The sequence below is a fragment of the Nyctibius grandis genome, chromosome 21, assembly GCF_013368605.1.
Source record: "Nyctibius grandis isolate bNycGra1 chromosome 21, bNycGra1.pri, whole genome shotgun sequence".
Taxonomy (NCBI): domain Eukaryota; kingdom Metazoa; phylum Chordata; class Aves; order Nyctibiiformes; family Nyctibiidae; genus Nyctibius; species Nyctibius grandis.
The window spans coordinates 9,187,923-9,209,903 of NC_090678.1; the positions used below are offsets into that span (position 1 = coordinate 9,187,923).

The window sequence follows — 21,981 nt, forward strand, 5'->3', positions numbered from 1 at the left end:
CCACATGAGTTCCATTCTCCAGTCATTCCCTTTGGTCCATGGAAGACAGTTCAAGCATCTTCCATTACAATGTTGTTATCGACCAGAACCTTCCATACATGTTTTTTTCTTATATTAAACTATCTCCCAAGGTCAAATAAAAAGCATTGTTTTAGAGACGTAAATTTAACATACTCTAGAACAGTACTACCTTATATCCAAGAATATTAACTCCCCAAAACAATAGTGTGCCTTCTTTTCTAACCCAAATTAAGAACGCGTATACTCAAAGTCACAAGGCTGATGACCTCCAATACATATCCTAACCATCTTATCCAATAATAAAATGACAGAAGAAAGTTTGCCAAAATAAAAATGGGAATATTTATTATCTTTTCTACCAAAGCAATGCAGAACTTTTGAGATTATACATTGGTCTTTGCAAATGTTTCTACAGCTAAATTCATACTTTTCAATTTTGTAAAAAAATTAGACACATACTTCATAAAAAAAAGACACAGGGTACGTCACTGAACAATTGGGTAGTATTATAATTGTTAGTAGGGATGAGCAAAGAAAGCTCATGCTTATACTTAAACTCTGGCATTGGTATCATCATGTATTCAAGTGGGACAAAATGGGTACATTTTCCTTGCACATTTTTAGGTCCACTTCCCAAGCTTTCACAAATCAGATGGACTGTTAAATACTGAATTTGACCAAGAGAACCTAAACATTACTTAGCAGTACTACATGCACAAGATGCAGAGTAAGGAAGAAAATTAGACCCGTGCATACAGTACAAGACAAACTGTTACAATTGTCAAACGTGCGCTGGACAAAATTTAAAGTTTATGAAAAGTTTTATTGTCATGAAAATAGTTTCAGAAGCACATAATTGCATGTATCTTGCAAAGTCATCTTCACTTGGCCTCCTGAACTTTCTTGGCATTCTGTTTTTCTTTTGCCTAGAAAACAGAGGGAGATGATGTTAAGCTCTGATAAGTTAAAGATCGTCTTTTTGGAGCTTTGAATGACTACTCGTTACATTCTTGAACATTCAACAAAATATGCTGTAGAAAGAGACATTTTCAATGTAAATTCAGATCCTTCAGAAGTATCCTACTACTATTTTACTAGGTTCATACATAAAGCCTTTTAAGATAACATATAGGTTTAAATATATAACACGAAAGAAACTGTAAGATTAGGTAACTTCCATGGGGGGGGGGGGGAAGAGGTGAAAAAAAGCACTATTCTTAAAACATAATTTAGCTTTCATTTTTCATACCTCCATATTAATTTCATTTAACATAGAAACAACTCTTCCTAATGAAAACTTATGTCACAAGAAAGCACTGCATTCAGATATACTGATTACCACAATTAAAACTCTGAAGCAACCAAGATCTTTGTTTTTTAGATCTTTCAAAAGAGCAGAGTGGAAAAAAAACCACAAGAGCTCCAAGCAAGATTTTTGTGAACAGATTGTCATATATCTTGTATCAATTGATAGATAGTTAAAATTGACAGGAAACTAGCATTTTCTTCCTTATGAATTTAGTGAAAAAGGATTAGGCAAGAAGAGTGGACAATTCAGATGCAATACTAGCCATCTTTCTGTCAAAATATTTGTTCATTCTGAATCAGACTGCTGCTTGTTACCTCTTACTATTGAACAGAACTGGATCTAATTCAGTGATTTAGAATTAAGATCTGTTATCACCAGCCACTCAGGTCCACTGGAAATTTAGTTTTAAAAGCAGCTTGATGGTATTATGAATAACTCCTATTAACATAAAACTAGATTAAAACACCACAAGTTACCCAAAGATGGAAAAGGTTAAAAACTGAATCCAAAAGTTAGTGTCTTATAAATTACTGGCCTGAAAACATACTTTCCTAAGTAAATTCAGCTAAAGAATGTACTCATTAATTAATACTTAATCATATAGAGATCCTTTTTCAGTGTGAGTTCAAAATCAGGGATACTGCCTATGGCACATGAGTAGATAAGCAAGCAGCACTGATCTTACTACCACTCAGAATACTTGACTACCCATACAGTTTAATAACCTTGCCAAAGTGACAGACACACTTTAACAAGCAAGACTTAATACAAACCTTAATAGTAAATCAAGGTTAATAGCTAGACACCTTAAAAAAGGGAAAACAATGAGCCAGTAAATCAGTATAAGAACAGAGAAAATGAAGAGAACGCCAAGCTACCGAAATTACCAGAACCTCTGTGCAAAGGCTGCCATCTAGTGCTGGCAGCTAGATAAACCAAAAAATCAGAGTAGCGAGTCCAGGCTGGCAAAAGGGATCAATCTTGTACATACACGTTTGTGTATGTATACATTTAAATAATCTTCACTTCAAAAAGGGATATCAAGATAGTATGGGGAACTCTACTACGTATTAACTGGAGCTACACATCACAATTTTAACAGGACTTTTAATTTCCTGTGTAGAAAAGCTCAAATCGTGTGTCTTGTCTTGTAGCATCTTATGCCCTGTAATGCAACTGTTCAGTTGATACTGAATTGCCTCTTCCTATATCACCATTACAAAAAATTGTTCAGGTTATCAAAGGCGAGATACAGTTTGCCTTTGCATAACAGTATAAAGTTGGTTGGTCCCACAATCCCCAGTCTCTGTAGGAATTGTGGCTCTTGAGAACTGCAAGAGACTCTCAGGTAAACTAGCAATATATCTGAATATAGTGGTTTAAACAAACCCATGCCATTTATGATTCCCAGACACTGGACTGAATTTTTAATTTTAAGTAGAAGGTATGAAAAATTTTAGTAATATACTGTTCCTTTAAAGTCAGCTAGGAAATACTCACTTTTTCTACTAATGGTATTAACTGTTGGTGCTCTGCTAGAGTCTTTAATAATTCCATGATGAAAGGCAAGTAGTTATGTTTTCTTCTAATATTTTCGATCTAAAAATAAATTAAAAGCATTGACAGAATTATTATATGGCCAAAGGGGGATTTTTCCCATCCCCGTTGTTGTCCTCCTCCCCCCCACCAAGAACGGGAGTTCTTTTTTTAAATTTCAGTCAGCTAAAAATAAAGTCAAAGCAATAAAATTCTGAGCACATGGTAAGAAAGTATATGTCAGATGAATCTACTGCTTAAGGCACAAATACTCCTTATGGTCTTTTGTCATACTAGCTGAAAAACCCTCAATGATTAAGTAGGTTATATGGTTTAGCCACTGCTGTAACACTGATAAATACTAAATTATTCACTAAATCTAATTCACTAATCTAAATTATTCACTAATCTATTCACTTTTTTTCCCTCAATTTAAATTACAGTTTGACCTATCTATTTTTACAGTCCCTTACGTAGTTGTGGCCTCAGCCTAGGCTGAAGACTTAAACATTTCTGTAATGCAAAAGCGTAACTATTTTTGTTATACTAAACACTCGATAGCTTCCACAATGGTTTAATCCTTCAGAAAGGTAGGAGATTGGTTTTTCAAGTAAGAGGAATGACCTCCACAGACTCAAGTAGATAAACTAATATAAAAAAAGATGTGGACTTCTAAGCAGTTTCCACAATACTTCCACGTACAATTAGGAACTTTAAGGTTTTTTGCCCCCCAATTTCATTTGTTTGCTTACTCTCATGCTTGCTAAAGCACATGCTTTGTTTTGTGTGGGTGGTGTTTTGTTGTTTGTTTTGTTGGGGTTTTTTTTTGTGTTTTTGTTTTGTTTTGGTTTTTTTGTTGTTGTGTTTTTTTTTTTTAATAGTTTCTTGAATTGCATCCTGATGCTGTGGAATAGAATATAGTGACACCGCTTTAGAGACAGGTAACAATAACACTTCACAACTTAACACATATACTGTAGCAATATATTTCAAATTATCATTAGAATTATTGAAGTCTTGGTTTGTACCTTCTAGAAACTAGTGAAAACATTTCTCTCATTTTCAGTGAATAAACACAAAATCTAGTAAAAACATTTATTTCATTTATCTTTTGATATATACAACTTCTATTTTAAAACTTATTTTCAGTCTAGCCACTTTCTATACTCCCCAAAATAGGTTAAGGGATTAAAAAAAAAGGAAAAAAAAAAATTTGGTTACCCCTCTTTTTTGCCCCTCAAAACATTCCTTTAGAAGTATTAGCGAATTATCAAAAAAAGTTGCAAGTGATGATCTCAGAGAAACTTTCCCGTATCTCATTTTCATTAATGCCATATGTCATTTCAAAGAACAATATGCTTTCAGTGCACACACATAAAGTACTTATTTAGGAAAATGCAGAACATGCCAATTGTGTCTTCACTGCTTCCCACAGAGGAAAAGACAGCAGGTAAACTATAACAAAAGAACAATTCAAGCACCCTAGGAGAGCTTCTTCACTAATAGCTATGCAAGTACCTATACGTCAGATTACGAGATGTATGTGCAAACACAGAAGGAATCTATACACGAAGTTCAAGAATCTCCCGATTAGCCTTCATTATCAACTGATGCATCAACATTCTTCATTACTGACAATGGGAGCTGGAAGAGCTTATATGAACACTCTGTAGAAAAAAGAGTTATGACTCACATGTCAAAGTCCTTCTAGTAAAAACAAAACAAAAATCCTACTTATTAAGAGGCCACTGTTACATATAGTACTGTAATTAGCAACTCCAGCAAGAAAAGGCTGATCAGCCTTCTAGGGCACATAGAGCAATTTCTTTGTGGGAGTTCTGTAACTCACTGTGCTTAAAAAATATTTTAAGATGAGAAAGATACAAAGAAGTGGCAAAACAAAGGGAGCTACAGAGACCATTACAAACTGACTTGTAAGCCTTATGCTAAAAGGAAGTAAACTGGTAATTAACCTATAAATTCAGGAATGCAACATGAATTTACACAACACTGTCTTTCTAGCACCCATCCAATTCCTTCAGATCAATTGCAACAGCCTCCCATAGATATAAAAGCTGGCTTTGTCTTACAACTTTTCCAATCGTTTCATCAGAAAAGCAAAGGCTACATACCTTGTATCTTTTTAATTTTTGGTTCTCTTCTTCAATTAACATCTGGTATTTTGCAACTTCTGATTGTATAGAACTTAACATATTACTACTTTGATCTGTATCCATAGGCTCCTCCTTCCACAAAAGACAAAAAGTTAAATGGATGACGTTACTGCATTTTAAATTTTTTTTTAAATTAAAATAAGTCTTGTCTTAAGATTATTTCTATTGCAGAAAGATTCAATTTCGCTTACAGTTTTAGGAACATTCAAGGAATTTCCGCAGTTAGTTATAAGCAGATTAGCTCAGGAACTAGGAGAAGAATAGTTCCACTACCACAGCAAATTAGCAAAGACAGAAAGCCACAATGACATGGTCGTACCAAGTGCTCAAATTAGCTCACTCAGAACTAACCAGAGCTGCACCAGTGCATCCCCACAGCACTGCACTGTGCTGGACAGATATGGCGTAATCCTTCCCTGCTTTTTTTAGTGATACTCCATTTGGAGCAAGGAAAGAAGGAGGTGAATAATAAAGCAAGACACAGAACTATTATCAGAGAACTACTCCAGTAACTTAAATACCAGGGCCTACCTCTGCAAGTTGCTGCTGTAATTCTGCAATCCTCTGCTCATATATCATCTTTCTGTCAGATACAATAGCCATCAAGTTAAACCTTATCTCACCTTCACTGTATCTAAATGAGGAATAAAATAAAAAATAAAAACCACTACCAAAACCCACTTTCAAAATTAATCATTAACATGACAACTCAAAACTCCTCCACAATTTCACTATAAGGGAATGCATTTTGTGGAAAAAAAATATATATGGATCTATTAAATTAAGTTGTGCTACAGATTCAATCTTGCCACAAAATAAAATCAGACCTCAGATGAGTGCTATCCAATATGTAACTCCCAATAACCTCCTCTCCCAAGATATTACTGTTCCTGTCTGTAGTCACAAAATATAAATATTGAAACTGTCCAAAAAAGAAAACAAAATGTGATACAGTTGACAACAAAACTTGCACAAGACTGCTGCACACAGTAGTTTTTACTTTCTCATTACTGATACTTGTCAGAAAATGCTGGAGACTTCTTCATACAACGTGAAAAATACATTCAACAATTAGACTAGCAGGCCTTTCAAGAGTTTAAATTCTCCTATTCTCTGGTAGCAATGTTTTGCTTATCAAAAAAAGTCTTCAGGTAAAAGACTGAGAATTGTTTTCTAAAAATGGCATAAAATCAACTTTATTTCTAACACATTTGGGGCTGCAGTTTGGGGTCAGAGCTAAGAAACAGGAAAACTTCTATAGTATGTATTTCTAGCTCAATTTCTAAAACAAGTCACATACCTAAGGAAAACTTGTTCTCTGTAAATACCAGCTGTACGGATATAGTTACTATGTGGTATTTTTAATTATAACTGCACAGCCAAACTTTATCCATGGAAATGGCACTCTTAGTTTTCACTTGCAAAGACCCACAGTTGTCTAACAGAGCTAATAATCTTGCTCTTCCTTTTTCAGAGTACTAGTAGGATCTCTCTTCACGACACAGCTACTTCGATCAATCACACAGGAACACAGCGTATTTGAGACTCATCTGTCATCCCATTTGGTTCATGATGGGCAATAGGGGCTGAAGTCACACAGTGATATGCACATAAAAATGATGCATAAGCATCATTCCTTAGAAACTCAGTTGAAAGCCTTTAATTGAAGGAAATAAAGAATAAGGAATTTCTAAACATATAAAGGTACTACATTTTAAAAGCATCATGACCATTTACTTTTGTATACGTTTCTCTATGACAGGCCGTACAGCACTTATCCAGTCATCCTGATTGCATGCACCTAGAAAAAACACAAAGAAAAAAACAACTTAATCTTCTTCGCAAAATTTACTGCAAATTCAGGACTTATATAATTCAGGCTTATGTCACAACTTCAGAGTACATACCAAGTTTTTCCTTGGCAATGGCAGTCTCAAATCACTCAAGTGATTTTTTAGGAGGTGGAAGACACGTTTTTTAGTAACAATATTTAGATCATGTACTGGCCAAAGCAATGGAGCAAAACTAAGTTTTAAGGGCATAAGCATCTAATGTTTATTTTGTTGATAAGAAACAACGGGGGGGGGGGGGGCGGACAGAGTATGTTATGTAACATTTTTATGACACTAAAGAAATTAGTTGGTATGACAAAATAAAAGTAAATAGCAAAAAAGTATGGATAGTTACAGTTGTTCCATTTAGCCAAAATAAAGAGTTACTACTATTTAACATTGTATTGCATACAAAGTCAGACACAGAAAAAAAACATAAAAGGATACATGATAAGATAACTCGGTTTTAAGATAAACGAGAGAATAACTAAAGGTGCTTTCCTAAGTTGACAATGCCTCTTTAACAATTTCAAGACCTTAAAGCAAATGAAGAGACTCATGATCTCATGACCATATAAGTTATGCTACTGGTAGGTCTGCAGATTGTATACTCTCTCTAGCCAGACTAAAAATTTAGCAGCAAGCCATTATTCAGCGTAAAAATAAATACAATTGTCAAGAAAATTGGGAAAACACTCTGGAAATGGAGTGTGGAACATATACTGAGATTATATCAGATTCAAAAGAAAGTGCAGACACATGATAGGCACTGTAGAGCTTTTCAAGACACAAGATGGCACACATACCACAAGTTAAGAAAGATTACAAGACACAAAACAGGAAAGTCTTACAGAGAATAAAACTACGCTAAAAGTAGCTCTTCTTTTTTAAACCATTGGGAAAATATTTGCTATCTAAGCAGAAAGAAGACAGAGTGTGCAAACACCAGCCACATAATGTATAAAAAGCATATGGAGTCAGCTGTATACATCCTCCCACAGAAGAAACAAATAATAAAATAAATGGGTATTTTATAATCAACCTGGAAAAAAAACAGCATTGAAAACATGACACAGGAATTGTTTTGGGTGACAGAACCACAAAAAGAAAGACGCGGGAAAAACATTAGCAAAAGGAATTGCATGCTCTCAGTAATGAAAGCCAAAAAGATTACAGTTTTACCAGGTTTTGTTACAGGCAGCTCAAAACAACATACTTCCTCAGGTAAGGAGAGCTAACATCCACAAGTAGGGGGTTATATAAACTTCTCTCTTGCAACAAAACTATTAAGGTATTAAAAGCCCACTGGATGGGGCTTCTTTATTAAGTAATTCTTCATTACTGAATGAAAGAAGAGATAATCGGAAACACGAAGGAAGCAGGAAGAAAATTGCATCTTCAAACCAACAAAAATAAAACAATATAAATGACTGCAAAGAATTACGAGTCTGAAGAGCACATCAAGAAAACTTTAAAGATATGCTTTATTTTAATAAATAACTTGGTTTGATCCTATAACATACAACCAATTTGTTGCAATAAGCTATTGATAAAATGAAGGATGTTCAGAAAAAATATAGAATATTACCTAAATCAATTGGTCCTTCTCTTAAGCCATCTAGTTCATATAGCCGTCCATTAACAGGAACATAGCTTACAAAGTGAAATGCATCTTCTTCTTTTGCTGAAGACTTTGCATCAAATTCAAACATCTGTTGTCTGCAAAGAAAATTTTTAAAAATTTGAGATGAAAAAGAATTTCCTCAAATTTTGCCTAGATTTAAAACACGTGTTACCTGGCAAAACTGTTGTGAACTTGCCGAATCACTTCTGAGTTGCTTAGTGCCAAACCTTTCATCTGAAAGTAAGTAACAATTAAATTGTAAACCAACGTAGATATAACATTGTAATACTAAAAATACAGAAAATAGTGGGCACTTACCGCAGCATCAAAACTTTGTGAAAATTCTTTAAATTCTGACAAAGTCTCTCCTAGATGGATATCTTGATGAGCACAATTTAATAGCACACTTACTATGGCTTGAGTGGCACAAGCATTATTAATTACCTAGAAAAAAGCATTGATAATTTGTTCAATACTGGTGATAAAAATTTAATTTAAGCTGGGGCAACATTTTTCATTACAAACACACACTTTCTATACTGATTCACATTACAGCTTCACTCTAAAACAGGCAGCAAATCTAGTCTGAGTAGCCACAGAAAAGCCTTTGCTGTAGGAGACTAATAAAATGAATGTTGGATGGCTCTCATATACAATTCATTGATAAAACTGATATTTCACACCTCTACTTAGAAACTCTGTCATTCTACTGCCTCACCACTTCCCTAAAGTGATTAATAAAGGACATAGAAGAAATACAGGAACCCTCTGATCTCACTGGAAAAACAAATGAAGTACTATTCAAAGCAAGCTGCCCAAATTACGTTATTGTATCTATGTTTTTTTTTTTTAAAAAAAAAAAAAAAAAAAAAAATCAACTCTCCCAAGAGAATGTCCCTTAAATAATCAGAATTCCTGCCAGGAGTAGGAGCTCAAGAAATATTAATTTGGGGCAATAAAGCATATTATGGAACCTAGAATTTTTATAAAAAGGTAGCATTAGACAAAAAAATTCAAATAACCTGGGGATAAACTAATAAAATTTAGAGGTGTTCCAAGATATAAAGATTTTTTTAAATGATGGTTTGCTGAATAATATGCCATGAGATTTTAAATTTCACTTGCTTCTTAATTTAATATACACATCCTTTTCAGCCTAACATTTAAGTTACTAGTTTGTGTGACACTGTTCCCTAGACTTAAGCGTTAAATATTCCATTTTTAGAAAATAAAATAAACACCTTCCTATTACAGCGATGTCTTTAATGTCGCTTAGTAATACCCAAACTAAAATACAGTACTTAAAGAGAGAGACTACAAGGATTATTACATATAATCTGAGATTTTATTAAAATCACAGTAATCAAATGGTATAAGGCCACAATACAAGAAAGACTTTGTATTAGCAGTTTTTTCTCCGTGACCTATAGGCTAGGAAAAATAATGTATCTTCAGTCTGTGAGACTATTTTGCAATTGAAAATGCTACTTAAACCTTAGGACTGGGAGGGAGGACGTTGATTTTGTATTAAAAAAATGAAAATTAGTTCAGGGCTGTGAATACGAAACCACTTCCAACAAGAAAGGAGAAAGGAAAAAAAAAAAAGAGAAAAAACAACCAACGTGTTTTACAATCAAAGCTAGTTCCCAACAAAGGAAAACCCACTATGTTAATATTATAAGCCACATCATATATTCATTTTCTATACTTCAGGGTGTTCTGAGTTCAGATTATGTCTGTTTAGTGCAGATGATAAAGAAATAATAAATCACTTAATTTAAGAAAAATACAATCTAGTTGACTTAAATAGTAATCAAGGCAGTCAACTACACATGAAGAACAGATTACAGCAACTGAAACTCAAATTAAACAAACTGCAGGTACCCAAGCTAAAAGCTAGAGTTCACACAACTACAAAATAAAGGACACAAGGCAAATCCATCAAGGGCAGTGAAATAATGAAGAGCAGTAGAAAAACTGAAAACCACAGACTACTAGAATGACACAATTCGAGATAATTAATACTATAACATAGGAAAAGGAACCAAGAACTAAAGATTCTCTGAGATATGACTAGAGAATGGTATTAGAGACCGTTGTAGAAGCAGTACTAGGATGAAAGCAGGAAGATCCCAAGTGCATTAGAGCGGGCTAACCTGAAGCAGTGGTTACATACAGTGTAATTAAGCTGATAATGAAAAGAGAAAGAAGGTAGAGAGACCTGTGGTGAAGAACTCTTAGAACAGTACTATTACAACAAAGGGAGGGTCACTACAGCAAACTGCTCTTGTTAAATGATAACTAATACAGGACATTATAGGGAGAGACAGCACTACATGGTAACTATTTTTACTGAAAAAATCAAGATGGAACAATCAGTTGCTCTGTCAGACTGCTAACCCAATAATGGCTCCAAAAAAGGGAAGGGAAATTAAGAGATTTTGTGCCTAGAGGTAAGGTCAACACAGAAACTGTGTTGGACCAGCTGGATACAGAAGCTTTAAACAACAGCAAAAATAGGAGGAAAAATTAAACTCGGCAGGGAATTTGTGGTCTCATCAAACATTTGCCTTTCAGCATAAATATATTTTTGTATTCCAACCACAGTATGAGAGGAGTCTGTTTATCAGGACCAAGTTAAACAACCTTGTCTTACTGCTAAGAAAACAATATGCAACAGATCCACGTCTTAGACCAGTGGCCTCCAGTTGTTGAAATGGAAACACATTACAGAACTACAAATACTGTTCAGTAAGTGCGAGGCAGGAGGTAAGGAAACGGCAGCAAGAATAGTCCTGTAGCAGAGGAACAGAAGCAAGTGCAGGTGACACGCATAAACAGATGGTGTGTTCCTGGATCTAGGTGACGTGAGAGAACTACCAAGATGGAAGGAGCAGGCACCTAGCTAGTGGTAGTTCATGGGCAGAGTGAAGAGCACAGAGCGAGGAGGAGGTGACTGCAGTACCAAATGTAGAAAAGTGCAAGGTTTATTTGTCACACAGGCACAGCACCCTATCAAAGCACACAGCCAGTCCAGCACTCCTATACACACAAGCTAGTGAGTCCTTTGAGAGAGAAATTGGTTAGGATACCCATCTACCCTAATTTCCAACGTATCTCTTACTTCAGGTGTCTCAGTGTTGTCAGAAAACATTTTCTGCATTTAGATAGCATGACAATATATGCAGGTTGTCCAAGAAAGATTTTTATTTTGACTTGAGAAGACTCAAGAGGATTTTCTGTATTTGTCCAGAAATCCCAACATTTACCTGTATATTTCTGTCCAGGAAGTCCTGGTGAGACGTTTGACTGATATTCAGGACTCCAACTTAAAGCAGATACTCATATTTGAAACATTTTGCTAGCAAAGCTACAAGGTGTATTTAATAACATTTGAAAGAAAATAACAACATATATACAGATATACATGCGCATTAGTGAGATTATCTCAAAAAACTGAGAAGACTGCCATATCATCAAGTGAAGCTTAGCTTAAAACAAAGGAACCACTTGAATAGGCTACTCCGGCACACTCTTCAATTAAGACACGTAACTTCATAAGCATGCACCTTTCCCTAAGGGCCCAATCTGAATTTCTGGATCAACTGAAGGCTGAAGCACTTTAAGGTCTTGACTCGCATCCTCTATCTGATGGATTGCATATTTTGTTTTTCAAAAAGCTGTGGACAACCCTGTGCTGCAATTGGTAGTATAACTAGCAAATCTTTGGGGTTCACTTACTAAGCATCCCAATGTTACAAAACAGTTGCCTTTACAAAGCTCCACACAAAAAATTCAGCATTAAGACAAAGTTCCAAAACTTATTCTTGTTTGAAAGCCCTATCTAATTTTATTTATTTTTATTCATTTGGAATAGAGATATAATCTTCCTATAGTTACATTCAATTACTGAAAATCTCCTTCTGACTTTGATTAGATGTGTTGCAAGTTTATTTTACAAGTTATGTGTGATCCCAAGTTTAGCTTTAACACAGATATCTGGTCTATCTTAATGCTACCAAACCTAAAAATGTAAAAAATTTTGAGTTTGAAAACAACTGAAGTATTGGAAATGCTAAAAAAAAAAAATACATATAATATGCTTCCATTTGTGGCACAAAGATAACTAAAGACCAATGTTTTGTTATAACAGTATCATTCTTCACTGAAAGGATTATCAAGCAGTGGAAGAGGCTGCCCAGGGAAGTGGTGGAGTCACCATCCCTGGAGGTATTTAAAAGATGAGTAGACGTGGTGCTTAGGGATATGGTTTAGTGGTTGACTTGGTAGTTGTTAGGTTAATGATTGAACTCGATCTTAAAGGTCCTTTCCAACCAAAACAATTCTATGATTTAGAAGATTCTCCTTCTGAAAGTATACAAATTTTATTCCCAATTAATGAAGTTAACGTTTTATTATCACAATTGTAATGCTCTATCATCACAATGCAGCATAAAATAAATACATGGCACAAAACAAAGGCATGATACCAATACTTCAGTAACAAAACCTGAAGAGGTTATTAAACTAAAAAAATTTAGTACAGAAGTCTGCAACAATGGCTTTTTTTTTTTTTTAAATCAAAATACACTTCCACTTCTGCAGTGATCAGCACACAATACAACTATTCAAAACAGTGCTGAAGACAGCTGAATACATTGAGTGGTACAATCAGGTAGCCACTGTATGTAAAAATAACAGCAAGGGCCTACTTAAGCAACACAGAAATCAGGAAATTCAGAGTTAAGGCTGAAATTGTATCCTTAACTCACCTCATTGTGCCTAGGTATCCTAGCTCAAAGGGTATGTAAGATCATCCAGAGTTCTGTGGCCTCAAATAGAGGACCAAATCATACCTAGGCATAACAGGGAGGCCAAATTTAACATGAGTGCACATAAAAATGACCATTAAAAAAAAATCCTTTAATACGCATGCATATTAGCTAGACTTTAAAATTCAACCCCCCCAACACACTCGTGATATAACTTTGAACGAAGTCTACTTGTCATTTAGAATTCAACTACAACATCACTATGAAAGTGGGTATGAGTAAAATGTAAGCATGCACAATCTTCTTATCAAAACTGTGTTTCCTAATGCAATTTTAAAGATGCTTTGCTAAACACAGTTTCAGAGCTGTAGCCTTTTACATCTAACTAAAGTTCCCCCCTCCAAAAATGAAACAATTTTTAAGATGGAACATTTAATTAAAACCAAACAGAAACAGAGCCATGTTGCAACAGCATCATTTCCCACACTAAATTGTTGCTGCATATTAACAGTTACTTAGCCTTGCTCATACAGGATTCAGAATGACACTTAAAAACTTCTTTGCAGTAAAACGGATTGTACCAGATCTCTTCAGATGGTAACATTTCTAAGAAGAAAATGTACGGGAAAGGAAAGAGAGACAAAGACTTCTTGAGATTTTTAGGGCTCCAGTGTCATGTCAGTTTTGAAGATCCAGTCAACAGACCAATAATCTTAAATGTCATAAAAATTTTGCTAACCTAGAAAACAAATCTATTTGTTCTGAGGCTCCAGCATACAGATGAACATATGGTTATTTTACTCATCACTTTTGTTATTTTTAAAAAAAAAAAAAGTCTTGACATCTGAAAAAGATTCTTGGAAGATAATGAAACTCCATCCTCAAAGCCACCATAAAACTGGACTTAAAACATGCATAGAGAAAATAAAAAAGCCACATGAGCCCAGTTGCATGATAGCTGGGAGGAGCTGCTATTTTACAATAGAAATATTTAACACTAATGCTTGTCTTCCCTTGTGCTCCTGGTTGACTCAGAAGGATTCACAGACTGCAGTTTCAAGAAATGCAATAACCTCAGCATTACTATAAAGAAACTCCTGTTCTCTCTCACTTACCTTTTACCAGCTTTGGCCTGTACAGACTCACTGAACAAATACATCTCATAATGTGGCAGGAGACCAGCCCAGAAAATATGCACAGAGAATCTACAGAAAACTGCTGGCTGCTGAGCTGCACTGGCTCATGGAAGTTCAATGAGCAGCTGAGCCATTGCAAGGGAGGAACAGAACTATGAAGTCAAAAGGAGACAGGTTGGGAGGACCAAGACATCCTGCTCTCATCATCAGATCAGCCACTTGCTTGAGAAAACACGATCAGCCCTCAAAACATAGGTTGTCAAGCTGGATCTCTAACTAAGGCTAGCTTCCTCCAAAATGGAAGTCACCAGAGCTAAACTAGTATTAAAAATTCCCCTCCCAAAATATCAAAACCAGTTTCTTCCATTTATCTGTTGACTTTTAATTTTAATTTCTTTGTGACTATTGCACTAGTTGCTCAGTCACAATACTTCAGCCCAGGCAAAACCGAACTGACGTTAAACACAAGCATATATGTGTCTACAAGAAATGTTTTGATTTTGCTAAGCCACTGCACTTGACTAACAGACAATACTAAAACATGAAAAAGATATTCTAAGCTCTTTGCAAGTTACTTTTGAAACATATATTCCATGCCATCAAGTGGCATAACTAGCTACTACTACTTTAAAATAGCAAACACTTCTAGAAATTGCTTTCCATGCTGCAATTAATGAATTCTTCGAGTCACTCCAACACACCCTCCTTAAAGGCAGCAGGGGAAGGAGGGGGAAGATTAGAAAGTCCCTACACCTCCACAAAGAGGTTTCAGGTTTAAGAAAATTTTAAACTGAAAGAGGGTAGATTTGGATTAGATATTATGAAGAAATTCTTTACTGTGAGGGTGGTGAGACACTGGAACAGGTTGCCCAGAGAAGCTGTGGATGGCCCCTCCCTGGCAGTGTTCAAGGCCAGGCTGGATGAGGCTTTGAGGAACCTGGTCTAGTGGAAGGTGTCCCTGCCTGTGGCAGGGGGGTTGGAACTAGATGATCTTTAAAGTCCCTTCCAAGCCAAACCATTCTATGATTCTATGAAAATAGTAAGATATGAATGCTTCAAAGAAAGCTATAGAATGAGAAAGAATTTTCATTGTTAGCCTTTAATTTTCTGTTTTTATTAGCAAGCCTAACATTATCCAAATTTTCTGATGCACATTCTGCAATCCCAACTTAAAGCTCAATAAAGCTCCTCTTAGCCACTTGTTTTTAAACAGTGTCACACTTCAAAAAGGGAAGTGGAGATGGGGAAAAAAAAGCAAATGAAGTGGAGCAACTACACAAATGCTTTGAGACTTTTCAGCATGCACAAGAACAGCAACTCTGGAAGAACCTCATCTACTCACAGGAAACAAGAAAGATGAAATCCCTTGAATGAGGGTAAATCTGCCTTCATCTTATGAAAACCTCTCTAGATTCCTATCAGAGTAATTTCCTCCTGCCACATAACTACCCTTCGAGAGCTGTATCAAGGATTTTCCTTGAGGTTCTTTGCATCAAGGCTATTCTGTAGCCACAGCCTGCTGATCCCTAAGTGTGTTTGATTAGGTAGAAATCACAACCTAATCCAGTGTCTATCAGACCTATCAAGCTATAAAGGCATTTGTCAAACTACCACTGATCATTGTATCATAAGAATGGTGGACACTGCTTGGCAGGACTCAAGAGCTGCATCAGGGGAAGAATGAAAAAAACAGTATTAAAAAAAAGACCAAGGAATAAAGTCATCCACAATAACATGAAACAGTAAGGTGATTATAAAAGAAATAGATTAAAGATTATTATCGGCACAACAGAAGCACATGTACAGAGTAGCCAGGACAGCTATAGATACACCTGTTTCCATGGTTTTCCATTTTTCTAGACTTTTAGCTATAAGCATGTGTGGAAACTTCTTTATCTCCTGAAATTTACATACAAAACACTTCTGCAGTTGTGGGAAAAAAATGAAAGCAACATAAAGCAAAAAAACCCAAACCCAACAACCAATATTTGTGTCAGTCTTCATAGAAAGCCTAATAATTTGCCCTTTGATATGAATGCTTTGTAATTAATACATGTAGGGTTACTCTTCTTGTTTGGACTGTTATATTTATCACTGTTTGAGAAGCGCATCTTGAAAAAAAGCTAAAAACATTTATTAAATACTCCTACTTTCATTCTGGTTACTTTTGCTTGCAAACAATATGCACAGCAGCCTGTCAAATCTAACACAAAATTTCAGTACTACTCGGTATTTAATAAAACACAACAGATACATTAGCAAAAACAATTTTTCCTGTAATTTCTAGTTTAAACTCACCTTTCTGATTTAAATACTTAAAGCTTCCATGCCAAAATGGTCTGCAAACTCTTAAAGGAAAATATTATCCTAGAATTATACTGCCCTGGCTGCAGAGCATTTGAGAAACACGAGAAATAAAAACTGGACCAAAATAAACATTTTCTCCTAGAATTTGTTGAAAGTGGTTTCAAAAAAATAAATTTGCTCATTCTGCTGAGAACATTTAACAAGTAATTCTTTATTGTACAGAAGAGTTACTTACTCTTACAGGAGAGGGCTGCCAATAAGAGCTTTACTCTTACATACCTGATGACATTTTTGTCTGACTCAACAGATCAATCTGATTTGCTTTGTTAATCATCTTTTAATACACAGCTGCTACTCTCACAGAATTTGTTGAAGTTATTTCACCTTGTAAAATGTTAATTTTTCTGTACATATTAACAAAAAGATAGCTTATTTTTTGGTATTAAAAGCTATGTTTCATGACATGTCTAAGAAAAATACTGAACTTGACGTACCTGTTTAGCAAAAAATATTGTATCCAGTCTGGAATCCTGAACAACAGAACCTGCTGGTTCCTCTCCAGGCTGCCACTTGAAGAGGAAAATCAGCCCATGTACTGGCCTAAAAGATGAAAGTGATAGGGGGGGGAAAAAAAAAAATAATAAAAAAATCACCTGTACTGATGAAAAATATCAAAGCCAGAAATCTCTACCATAATTTAACTGCATGGTGGTACTGTAATTCTGTCAATTATTTCTTTTTAAACATAGGGAACTTGCACTGAAATTTTTAGATGTTGTCTTTTAATTAGGCAGAACACACTTCAGGCTTCTTTCTGTATATGCTTGTATTGGGTTTGCTTGGCAAGGTTTTGGTAGCAGGAGGGGCTACCGGGGTGGCTTCTGTGAGAAGCTGCTAGAGGCTTCCTGTATGTCTGACAGAGCCAATGCCAGCTGGCTCCAAGATGGACTCACTACTGGCCAAGGTCAAGCCCACCAGCAACAGCCTCTAGGATAACATAGTTAAGAAGGGGGGAGGAAAAACAAACACCTGTGCAATCTCAGCTGGAGAAAGGAGTGAGAATATGTGAGAGCAACAACTCTGCAGACACCAAGGTCAGTGAAGAAGGAAGGGGAGGAGGTGCTCCAGGCACCAGAGCAGAGATTCCCCTGCAGCCCATGGTGAAGACCATGGTGAGGGGGACCTGCAGCCCATGGAGGTTAACGGTGGAGCACATATCCACCTGCAGCCTGTGGAGGACCCCATGCTGGAGCAGGTGGATGCCCAAAGGAGGCTGTAACCCTGTGAGAAGCCCATGGTGGAGCAGGCTCCTGGCAGAACTTGTGACCCCCTGGGGGACCCAGGCTGGAGCAGTCTGTTCCTGAAGGACTGCACCCTATGGAAGGGACCCAGGCTGGAGCAGTTTGTGAAGAACTGTAGCTTGTGAGAAGGACTCATGTTGGAGAAGTTCATGGAGAACTGTCTCCTGTGGGAGGGATCCCACGCTGGAGCAGGGGAAGAGCGTGAGGAGTCCTCCTCCTGATGAGGAAGGAGTGGCAGAAACAACATGTGATGAACTGACCATAATCCCATTCCATGTGCCGCTGTGCCACTTGGTGGCGGGAGGTAAAGAAAAACAGAAGTAAAGTTAAGCCTGGGAAGAAGGGAGGGGTGAGGAGAAGGTGTTTTAAGATTTAGTTTTTATTTCTCATTATCCTACTCTGATTTGATCAGTAATAAATTAATTTTCCCCAAATCAAGTCTGCTTTGCTCATGATGATAATGGCTGAATGATCTCTCTCCCTCTCCTTATCTCGACCCACATGCCTTTTGTTATATTTTCTCTCCCCTGTCCAGCTGAAGAGGGGGAGTGATAGAGCAGCTTTGGTGGGGCCCTGGCATCCAGCAAAGGTCAACCCACCACAACGCTAAACAATCCCAATCTGAATTAGCATTTAGTCAGTAATTTTCATTAGTCAGGACCAATTTTCCTGATTACTGTAACTATTACAGTTGTACAGCACTCACTTGAATTTATTAGTGATAAATAGCTATCAAAACATTTGTCAATGTTATATAAGAGCTGGAACTAAAGTTTTGGTAATCCTTTAGGCATAAATTAAATTTTCAAAGGGGAGTTCTCATGAAACTTCACGCTTTGAGTTACCTCTCTGAGAAATAAGAGAAATCCATCTTTTTCTTCTACTAAAATTGTGTCTTGCTTTTCAGACTGTATGTCTTGTATAGCAAACAGTTTTCACTGCATATCGCACTGTATTTAGTATTCCCATAAACAAAAAATTTATTAGTAAAGGAAACAATTCTTAGAAAATCTACAGCTACAATTAAGCAAAAACTTATTCGCTAGATCAACCTGAAATTAAGGTCATCGCCACAAAGATGCCACAAAAAGTTTATCTACAAAAGGTAAACATGCTACTGTAGTGCATGACAAACTTCTAACCTCTAACGAGAATTCCGAGATGTCTTTTTTAACACTGGGTCCATTGAGGGAATTTGAAAAATGCTACATGTTATTACATTCTTTAACTCTTAGAGTTTAAGTTAAAATATTGTACATGTGTGTGGGAAGGAAGGTAGCCTCACTCAGAACTAGAAAGATATACATCTGACAGTACAAGCAAGCAAAGCTGTTACTTTATGAACAAAACAGGTAACTTCGTGATGAAGTATCGTATGAAGTACATAGTGCAGGGAGCAACTAAACCACTTCTCAAGGAAGATTTCTACCATTCAGGTGTCACTTGGCAAATATCTTCAGCCAGACAAAAATTCTAAAACTACACCTTCTGTACTAACTGCTACATCTTCTGAAAGATTAATTATACAAGCGTAGGATATGTGCACAGGAATAGAGTATGGTCTCACAGATAACTAGGCATCACAGACAAAATGGTAAAAGAATTGATGTTGCTTAATGAGGGCAGAACTGTTCCATATGGTATCAGTCATTGTCAGATATAACAAGACTATTTGCCTTCACATACATATGGAAGTGGTTCTGCAGGAAAAACGAGTTACAAAAGTATGTAAGTACAGTAAAGGCAACAGATGCAATATGTTATGTGAGGAAGGAAGAAAAAGCAAGGAACAGAAGTTTGCCAAAGAATTTGTCAAAGGATATAATGCAAGTCAACGACAAAATCATTAGAAATCTATTTTCACATTCTAGCTGCTACTAGCATCTGTTTCCAAAACCAGAAAAGCTAGATTAAGTACCAAGGCATTAATAAAAAGTAACTGAATTGTCAGGTAGTCAATTAAATAAAAATCCTAATGAACTTCTGTGGAAACTGAAGAAAAAAACAAGTTTAGTACACGTTCTGTCAGCAACTTCAGGCAAACGTGAATAAAAACCATGCAGATTAGAAAAGTGCCTTACTTCAATTTTTCAAAGTTCTCTGGTTCCAAACTCCATATTTCTTCAACTTGTGCTCCTCTACAACCTGAAACAAGGAAAGATACAAGTTTCTTCAACTACCGCATTCAAAAGGGATGCAGCAAGAAAAGACAGACACATGAGAGAACTATGGTAACATTTACAATTTGTATATCTAGGTTATGGAAAAGTCTATTTACAGGCTTTAATGCATCTTTGTTAAAAAACCAAACAAGACAGCTTAAGAGAAATTATTTCAGGACTTTCTCCTGTTTATGGTGATGTTGTCTTTATAACACAGCTGCATTTAAAAAAGAAGCAGAGGAGATTAAAGTATCTTGGGTCACCTCACGTCCTTTGCTCAACTGAAAATAGTGTTTTTAAAGACACTGTCAGCTAGTCCAAAGCAGAACTTAAAACATATACCTCCAGAGAAAAAACCATGGTAGTAGACTGAAAATACTGTAAACAATAAACTCAAGCAAGACATTTGCATAAGACAGAGCCCAAAAAGTTCCTATACTTAGGATGTGGAAGACTATTAATTAAATAGAAACACAAAAGGAGAAGCATGCCTGGACTTTACTTGTGAGGAGACATGACAGAAAATATAAATCAATGTAATCTACCACAAAATAATTTTGCTACTTTGGCCAAAATCCTTTGTAAACTTATCTGTTGTTATAACCATACAATCACAGTATTGCTAAAGATATTAAATGCAATTCAACATAAAATTTAATATTCTCACGGCCAAGCAGCCCAGTGCAGGCTACCCAGCCTACTGCCAAGCACCACAGCTCAGCTGGTCACAGCCCCTTCCCGTAACGTCCTCTCTCCTGGAGGCTCTGTAACCGAGTCAGCTGGCACAGGACCCGGACACACACCCAGCCCTCTGCAAACGCAGGTATCCTCCCCGACGCTGCATGTGCTCATCAAGCTCTCCGGCAGAAGCGTACGTGTGCCCTGGGCGACAGGACGGGCTCCGCTGCACAGCCCTACGTCCGGGCACCCACCGCCCTCAAACCGGGCACACCTGGGCCGCGGCGGGGCAGCCCGAGGCTGGGGCTCGGGGCCCTGCCAGTTCCCCTGGGCCGGGAGTGGGGCGGCTGCCCGCGGTGCGGACGTGTGCGGGCTGCGGGGAGGGACGGCGCTGCAAAGCGGGAAGCGCTCGGCGCTGCGAGCGCGGCCCGAGGCCGGGACAGCCGCGCAGAGGTCACAGGAGACACGTTCACTCCCACCCGCGCCCGCTGCCCGCCGCGCTGCCAGCCCCCACAGGAGCGCGCTCCGCGCCCCCGCGGCAGCGCTCGCCCCACCGGCGCGGGCTGGGAGGGCGCGCCGGACCCCGGCCCGAGCCTCCCCTCCGCCGTTCACTCCCCAGCCCGGCCGAGCCGCGTCCGGGCTCAGCTCACCAGGGCCCCGCGCCCTTCGCCAGGGAACCGGGCAGCGCTCAGCGGGACGCGGCGGGCAGACCAGTGTTGCACCCGCGCGGGAGCAGCGGCAGCCACCGGCGGGGCCGCGGTCTCAGGGCCCCACCGCCTGCCCAGCGGCACGACCCCACCGCCCGGCCCCGCTCCCACTGCCCCTCACCGAAGCCCTTGATGAGCTCCGTGAAGACACCCGGGTCGCTCTCCATGAGACACCACTCGCCGGCGCTGCTCCCCCCCGACATTGCGGCGGCCCGCGCGCTCCCTCAGGCTGGGCGCCGCCGCCCGCCGGTTAAGCTGCGAGGCCGAGGCACGCCGCTCCCTTCCCGGCAGGCCCCGCGGCCCACGCCGCGCCTGTCATCTCTATGGTGAGGCGGAGCGGGGGCAGGAAGCGGCGGCAGGAACTGGATCCGGGGCAGCCGCCCACTGCCGGCGGCGGCACCGCCCCGGCCACGGAGGGGCCG

At 38.0% G+C, this 21,981-nt stretch overlaps 1 protein-coding gene across 1 annotated transcript; it reads right to left on the reverse strand.

The window, feature by feature from the left end:
* Positions 1–339: 339 nt before the first annotated feature.
* UCHL5 (ubiquitin C-terminal hydrolase L5) lies at positions 340–21,958 on the reverse strand. Its single transcript, XM_068416946.1, has 11 exons — positions 21,681–21,958; positions 20,094–20,157; positions 17,206–17,311; positions 8,815–8,940; positions 8,669–8,730; positions 8,461–8,591; positions 6,778–6,841; positions 5,572–5,674; positions 4,999–5,112; positions 2,831–2,929; positions 340–947 (listed from the first exon to the last, which is right to left on the reverse strand). Exons 1-11 carry the CDS (start codon positions 21,760–21,762, stop codon positions 903–905), a joined length of 996 nt encoding a protein of 331 aa, XP_068273047.1. The 5' UTR covers positions 21,763–21,958; the 3' UTR covers positions 340–902.
* Positions 21,959–21,981: the final 23 nt, after the last annotated feature.